Here is an 8,488-nt window from a genome sequence, read left to right as displayed (position 1 = left end):
TTCTTTTTGTGAGTCAAAACAATTCACTGTCTGTTGTTAAAAAATGTTTTACCTCAACGAAAGAATCATCTGCGATCCCATGCTGTGCTTTCTTTGAGGTAATACAGGCAGGGAAATGTTTTACCTCACAGAAAGAATAAACTGTGATACCGTGCTGTAATGTCTGGGGAGAGGAGAATGCAAAAGAGTATACAGACATTACAACACGGGATCAGAGATTATTCTTTTTGTGAGGTAAAAGAATTCCCTGCCTGTTGTTAAAAAATGTTTTACCTCAAAGAAAGAATCATTTGTGATCCTGAGCTGTGCTTTCTTTCAGGCAATACAGACAGGGAAATGTTTTACCTCACGGAAAGAATAAACTGTGATCCCGTGCTGTAATGTCTGGGGAGAGGAAAATGCAAAAGAGTATACAGACATTACAGCATTATTCTTTTTGTGAGGTAAAAATTCCTTGCCTGTTGTTAAAAATGTTTTACCTCAAAGAAAGAATCATTTGTGATCCTGAGCTGTGCTTTCTTTGAGGTAATACATACAAGGAAATGTTTTACCTCACAGAAAGAATAAGCTGTGATCCTGTGCTGTAATGTCTGGGGAAAGGAGGATGCAAAAGAGTATACAGATATTACAAAACGGGATCATAGACTATTCTTTTTGTGAGGTAAATCAAATCCCTGCCTGTTGTTAAAAAATGTTTTACCTCACAGAAAGAATAAGCTGTGATCCCGTGCTGTAATGTCAGGGGAAAGGAGGATGCAAATAGTATACAGATATTACAAAACGGGATCATAGATTATTCTTTTTGTGAGGTAAATCAAATCCCTGCCTGTTGTTAAAAAATGTTTTACCTCACAGAAAGAATAAGCTGTGATCCCGTGCTTTAATGTCAGGGGAAAGGAGCATGCAAATAGTATACAGATATTACAAAACGGGATCATAGATTATTCTTTTTGTGAGGTAAATCAAATCCCTGCCTGTTGTTAAAAAATGTTTTACCTCACAGAAAGAATCATTTGTGATCCTGAGCTGTGCTTTCTTTGAGGCAATACAGACAAGGAAATGTTTTACCTCACGGAAAGAATAAGCTATGAACCCGTGCTGTAATGTCTGGGGAAAGGAGGATGCAAAAGAGTATACAGACATTACAGCACGGGATTATAGATTATTCTTTTTGTGAGGTAAAACAATTCCCTGCCTGTTGTTAAAAAAATGTTTTACCTCAAAGAAAGAATCATTTGTGATCCTGAGCTGTGCTTTCTTTCAGGCAATACAGACAGGGAAATGTTTTACCTCACGGAAAGAATGCTGTAATGTCTGTATACATTTTTACGTCTTCCCCGGCCCTGGAGATGTAGTATATATGTTCATTTATGTTACATACGGCCGAGGAGTAAGGTCCTTTTAAGAAATACGGTGTTATCTGAAGCGGCCATGAACACAGAGTGAAGGGAAGAACCTATATAAGTGATTAATTGCTCTGTCCTCTGAGCGCAAGCTGATTAACCGCTTACAATCCGTCATTAATGGGGTTGATGGAGGGTAATATGATTGTGCTGTGGAGAGGAGGCTCGGACGCAGCTGCTCCTTCATTGTATTCCTACAAAGCAGCACGTACAATGAAAGACATAAAAAATAAACAAAAAAAAAATCTTTTATACTATTTTCGCTGCGGAAACCATGACACCAAATCTGCCCGGCCTACTAGAGGCCCCCATGCATTGCACCGGAGGCCACAATGGCGTCACCCACTATATAATTTTACACACGAGTGTCACATTCCAGCTGTCATCATTCTTCTTCTTGTAAATTACAGAATTCATATGCGGCTCACTTTTCTGTAATGCCATTGAGACTGACCATAGAGGTCAATGAGGCCTTTTTACATTTTTTGGCCAATTTTTTTCCCCATACCACATTTTGTATTAAAAATTAGATATATTAGAATTGTCACACTGGCTGTAATTTTAGGAAATCTACATGAACATTAGCAGCAATGAACAGACTCCGCCCCTACCATTTTTTAATGACGGATCTAATGAGCGTGTGCAAATTTCATTGTGAAAGGAGGAGGAGAGCAGGGTCGGCTGTGACATCACCTATTGGCATTTTTTGGATCCTGTGTTATTAGCTTTGAGGTGAAGACTTCGCCCCTACCATTTTTAATGACGCATCTAATGAGCGTGTGCAAATTTCATTGTGAAAGGAGGAGGAGAGCAAGGTCGGCTGTGACATCACATATTGGCATTGGTGGATCCTGTGTTATCAGCATTGAGGTGAACAGACTTCGCCCCTACCATTTTTTAATGACGCATTTAATGAGCGTGTGCAAATTTCATTGTGAAAGGAGGAGGAGAGCAGGGTTGGCTGTGACATCACCTATTAGCATTGGTGGATCCTGTGTTATCATCTTTAAGGTGAACAGACTTGGCCCCTACCATTTTTTTTAATGACGCATCTAATGAGCGTGTGCAAATTTCATTGTGAAAGGAGGAGGAGAGCAGGGTTGGCTGTGACATCACCTATTGGCATTTTTTGGATCCTGTGTTATTAGCTTTGAGGTGAAGACTTCGCCCCTACCATTTTTTAATGACGCATCTAATGAGCGTGTGCAAATTTCATTGTGAAAGGAGGAGGAGAGCAAGGTCGGCTGTGACATCACATATTGGCATTGGTGGATCCTGTGTTATCAGCATTGAGGTGAACAGACTTCGCCCCTACCATTTTTTAATGACGCATTTAATGAGCGTGTGCAAATTTCATTGTGAAAGGAGGAGGAGAGCAGGGTTGGCTGTGACATCACCTATTAGCATTGGTGGATCCTGTGTTATCATCTTTAAGGTGAACAGACTTGGCCCCTACCATTTTTTTTAATGACGCATCTAATGAGCGTGTGCAAATTTCATTGTGAAGGGAGGAGGAGAGCAGGGTGGGTTGTGACATCACCTATTAGCATTGGTGGATCCTGTTTTATCATCTTTAAGGTGAACAGACTTGGCCCCTACCATTTTTTTAATGACGCATCTAATGAGCGTGTGCAAATTTCATTGTGAAAGGTGGAGGAGAGCAAGGTCGGCTGTGACATCACATATTGGCATTGGTGGATCCTGTGTTATCAGCATTGAGGTGAACAGACTTCGCCCCTACCATTTTTTTAATGACGCATCTAATGAGCGTGTGCAAATTTCATTGTGACAGGTGGAGGAGAGCAGGGTCGGCTGTGACATCACCTATTAGCATCGGTGGATCCTGTGTTATCAGCTTTGTACAAAAGTGTTATCTACCTGTCTGTGATAATAAGGAAACTGCTGAAAAGTGTTTCTGAAAGGACAGAACGTACGAGTCTAAAAAATCCCTAAAGGCCAGATCGTGGAAAAAAATAGCAAAATAGCTATAAAAAAAAACCTGATTTAAACAAAAAAGTCAGTTTATGAGGATACATTTCTCTTAAAGGAATCTTATCACTGGAATAGAACTTTATTATTATTATTTTTGTACTGATTTTGGTTTATTTTAGATCTTATTTTTCCATTTCTGCAGGTTGCGAAAACAGGCAATAGTTTAGCTCCACCCAATTGTCAAACATGTGACTAAACCGATTGACTTTAACTCTATAAACAGTTCACTGCTATCAGGAAATCCCAAAAAGAGACCCTAATCCCAACGATGTGTCACTTACTGGGTCGCTTGCTGCAGTTTTGATAAAATCACTGTTTTCTCTGCTGCACATCTAGCAGTTTTCTAAATGCTGAGCTCTGTATAACCCTGCTCACATCACTGATTGACAGCTTTTTGCCTACACTCTGCATAGACAGAAAGCTACCAATCAGTGGTGTGGGCGTGGTTATAGCGAGACCATGAATTTGGAGGACTACATGACCGTAGCCTTACTAGTCCTCCAGTGATAATCTCCTGCTGGGAAAACAGTGATTTTATCAAAACTACAGCAAGTAGCATAGTAAACTGCATGGCTAGAATCAGGGTCTCTGATTCTACAGAAGGGTATTCGCAGATTAATTGGCTAAAACCTGATATCAGACTCTATTTAAAGGTTTTGTCTACGTTAAAGTGGACTTGTCACCAGCTCAAAAGTGACCATTTTTGCACTTATGTTTTTCCTGCTGCTCCCCTGAGTTTTTCCACTTTTTTTTTCCAAAATCCGTCATATAAATGGGGAGATGTGGGCATTTTAATTCAGCACTAATTTTTATGGCGATTATGCAGAGCAGCCTAAAGACACGCCCCTGAGGATCCTGTGAACCACGCCTCCTTGGCAAAAAAAAACATAAAAAAGTCCATATATCTAGAACCGTTTAATGGATTTAGAAAAAAAAAAACTAAAACAGAATGGTCAGAGGAGCAGAAGGAATAAAATCAGAACAAACACTGAATATTTGTGACCCCTTTAAGGGGATATTCCTGCCCCCTCTGATAACTTTTTGGCAATATTTTGTAAATATGGGTCCAATCTCCTTTCCTGTTGTCAGCTGACCCGCATTCATCAGTTATTACCCATAGAAAAAACATACAGGGGACTTTGGAAACCATATTCTTATCATCAGTGGCCAGCCCACCAGGGATCATATTCTTACCATCAGTGGCCAGCCCACCAGGGATCATATTCTTACCATCAGTGGCCAGACCACCAGGGATCATACATTCATTACCTATATTTTGGAAAAACCTATATTAAGTCTTCAGGGGTATTCCTTTTCCAAAACAATATATATATATATATATATATATATATATATATATATATATATATATATATATATATATATATATTTATATATAGGACAGCAAGCAGAGGTTTTGATACCATGAGACATTGATGCACAAGATTGCTCATCAATGCCACAATCATCAGTGCCCAGTAGTGACGGCGGTGCGGGTGGAGAGATGATCTTGTCATGTGTGTATAATATCACTACAATGAACAAGCCATAAATTATGGACAAGCAGAACATCTGTGTCCCCTACCCCAGGACCTGCCATTGTGGAGACTGTAAAAGGAGCCTTATAATGGCGGATGTGCCATAGGTGCAGCCTGTGCAACTACATCAGGACCCTTATATTGGAAGATATACCATAGGTGCAGCCTGTGCAACTACATCAGGACCCTTATAGTGGAAGATATACCATAGGTGCAGCCTGTGCAACTACATCAGGACCCTTATAGTGGAAGATATACCATAGGTGCAGCCTGTGCAACTACATCAGGACCCTTATATTGGAAGATATACCATAGGTGCAGCCTGTGCAACTACATCAGGACCCTTATAGTGGAAGATATACCATAGGTGCAGCCTGTGCAACTACATCAGGACCCTTATATTGGAAGATATACCATAGATACAGCCTGTGCAACTACATCAGGACCCTTATAGTGGAAGATATACCATAGGTGCAGCTGGTGCAACTACATCAGGACCCTTATAGTGGAAGATATACCATAGGTGTAGCCTGTGCAACTACATCAGGACCCTTATAGTGGAAGATATACCATAGGTGCAGCCTGTGTAACTACATCAGGACCCTTATAGTGGAAGATATACCATAGGTGCAGCCTGTGTAACTACATCAGGACCCTTATAGTGGAAGATATACCATAGGTGCAGCCTGTGCAACTACATCAGGACCCTTATAGTGGAAGATATACCATAGGTGTAGCCTGTGCAGCTGTACAAGGAGCGTTATAATGGAAGATATACCAAAGGTGCAGCCTGTGCAACTGTGCAAGGACCCTTATATTGAAAGTTTTATCATAGGTGCAGGCTTTGCAACTGTACAAGGGTCCTTATAATGGAATATATACTATAGGTGCAGCCTGTGCAATTATACAAGGGCCAGGATATACCATAGGTGCAGCCTGTGCAACTGTACAAGAGTAAAGCTATAACATAGGTGCAGCCTGTGCAACTATACAAGGGTCCTTATAATGGCAGATATACCATAGGTGCAGCCTGTGCAACTGTACAAGGGCGAAGATAAAACATAGGTGCAGCCTGTGCAACTATACAAGGGTTCTTATAATGAAGGATATACCATAGGTGCAGCCTTATAATGGAAGATATACCATAGGTGCAGCCTGTGCAACTGCACCAGGACCCTTATGATGGAAGATATACCATAGGTGCAGCCTGTGCAACTGTACAAGGACCCTTATAATGGCAGATATAGCATAGGTGTAGCCTGTGCAACTGTACAAGGAGCCTTATAATGGAAGATATAGCATAGGTGCAGCCTGTGCAACTGTACAAGGAGCCTTAAAATTGAAGATATACCATAGGTGTAGCCTGTGCAACTGTACAAGGAGCCTTATAATGGAAGATATAGCATAGGTGCAGCCTGTGCAACTGTACAAGGAGCCTTAAAATGGAAGCTATACCATAGGTGCAGCCTGTGCAACTGTGCAAGGACCCTTATAATGGAAGATATACCATAGGTGCAGCCTCTGCAACTGCACCAGGACCCTTATAATGGAAGATATATCATAGGTGCAGCCTCTGCAACTGTACAAGGACCCCTATAATGGAAGATATAGCATAGGTGTAGCCTGTGCAACTGTACAAGGAGCCTTAAAATTGAAGATATACCATAGGTGTAGCCTGTGCAACTGTACAAGGAGCCTTATAATGGAAGATATAGCATAGGTGCAGCCTGTGCAACTGTACAAGGAGCCTTAAAATGGAAGCTATACCATAGGTGCAGCCTGTGCAACTGTGCAAGGACCCTTATAATGGAAGATATACCATAGGTGCAGCCTCTGCAACTGCACCAGGACCCTTATAATGGAAGATATATCATAGGTGCAGCCTCTGCAACTGTACAAGGACCCCTATAATGGAAGATATAGCATAGGTGTAGCCTGTGCAACTGTACAAGGAGCCTTAAAATGTCAGATATACCATAGGTGCAGCCTGTGCAACTACACCAGGACCCTTATAATGGAAGATATAGCATAGGTGCAGCCTGTGCAAGTACACCAGGACCCTTATAATGGAAGATATACCATAGGTGCAGCCTGTGCAACTACACCAGGACCCTTATAATGGAAGATATAGCATAGGTGCAGCCTGTGCAACTACACCAGGACCCTTATAATGGAAGATATACCATAGGTGCAGCCTGTGCAACTACACCAGGACCCTTATAATGGAAGATATAGCATAGGTGCAGCCTCTGCAACTACACCAGGACCCTTATAATGGAAGATATAGCATAGGTGCAGCCTCTGCAACTACATCAGGACCCTTATAATGGAAGATATAGCATAGGTGTAGCCTGTGCAACTGTACAAGGAGCCTTAAAATGTCAGATATACCATAGGTGCAGCCTGTGCAACTACACCAGGACCCTTATATTGGAAGATATAGCATAGGCGCAGCCTGTGCAACTACACCAGGACCCTTATAATGGAAGATATACTAAAAAAGAGGTTCTTCAGCAGCTGGGAATTACAAGACAAATAATAATCAATGAGTAATTAACATCAATCTATATATTCCTGTTAAAAAAGAGGTTCTGCAGCAGCTGATATTATGGGGAGCAGTATAATGGTATAATGACCAGTCTGCTGGTGACAGGAGACATTGTAGATCTGAGCAGTCAGGACTGAGGACATTAGGACCCCCCTGGGGGTTTAGGGTGGGGGGCAGTGAGGCATGAGGAGGGATATGGGCATGGATGATGTGGAGGGGGTGATGGGGAGGAGTCAGGTCGCATGATTGATGATGATGGTGATGATGATGGGGGTGGTAGTAGGATTTTCTCCTGTCACCAGGGGTGATCACATAGAGCCTGGCATCATCTAGGGCACAGATATCTGCAGGATAAGATGGAGTGTGGGGTCAGCCATGGATGGAGGGGAAACTGGGGGAGGAGGGGATGGCACGGATGAATGGCTGATGCTGCAGCAGACACACAGGGGAGAGGGGGGGATGGATGATGGCAGGATGGATGGATGGATGGTGGCAGGATGGATGGATGGATGGTGGGTATACAGGAGACAAGAGGCTGCTGCACGATGCAGACACATCCGCAGCACACAGGGAGGGGTCTCCTGCCACATCCCAGCACATCCCCCCCAGCACCACTACCTGTGCCCACCCCACACTGCCCACTGCCCAGGATCTGCTTACTTTCTCCCACCACTGCCTTCAGCCCGCTGGGTGCCATCCTGACCCGATCCAAGAGCAAGAGATCCGACTGCAGGGGAGAGGCTGGAGGAGGCTGAGGATGGAGGGAGGAGGGAAGAGCTGCTGTCAGCTGACCAGAGAGGAGGGGTGCTGCAGCAGAGGGCTGGGAGGGGGACCGCTGTACCACAGCCCCGCCATCACCAGGACACTATGGCCTGGAGGCATGGAGGACACACATCACTGTACCATCCTGTGTGGAGAGATGATAGATAGATAGATAGATAGATAGATAGATAGATAGATAGATAGTCTAGCCATCGAATCCGGCCGACACAAGCAGAGCTACAAGC

General features: G+C 43.0%; 1 protein-coding gene across 2 annotated transcripts in view; it reads right to left on the bottom strand.

Annotated features, from left to right (window-relative positions):
* Positions 1-8,259, bottom strand: part of STXBP1 (syntaxin binding protein 1) — a 67,119-nt gene extending 58,860 nt beyond the window's left edge. For both annotated transcript variants that reach the window (XM_075324227.1, XM_075324226.1), the window contains exon 1: positions 8,142-8,259. In XM_075324227.1, coding sequence (XP_075180342.1) covers positions 8,142-8,178 — 37 coding nt within the window. In that variant the 5' untranslated portion in view covers positions 8,179-8,259. The remainder of the gene's footprint in view (positions 1-8,141) is intronic.
* Positions 8,260-8,488: the final 229 nt, after the last annotated feature.

This window comes from Anomaloglossus baeobatrachus, chromosome 9 (assembly GCF_048569485.1).
Source record: "Anomaloglossus baeobatrachus isolate aAnoBae1 chromosome 9, aAnoBae1.hap1, whole genome shotgun sequence".
Classification (NCBI taxonomy): Eukaryota; Metazoa; Chordata; class Amphibia; order Anura; family Aromobatidae; genus Anomaloglossus; species Anomaloglossus baeobatrachus.
This window is presented reverse-complemented; position numbering and strand designations above follow the sequence as displayed.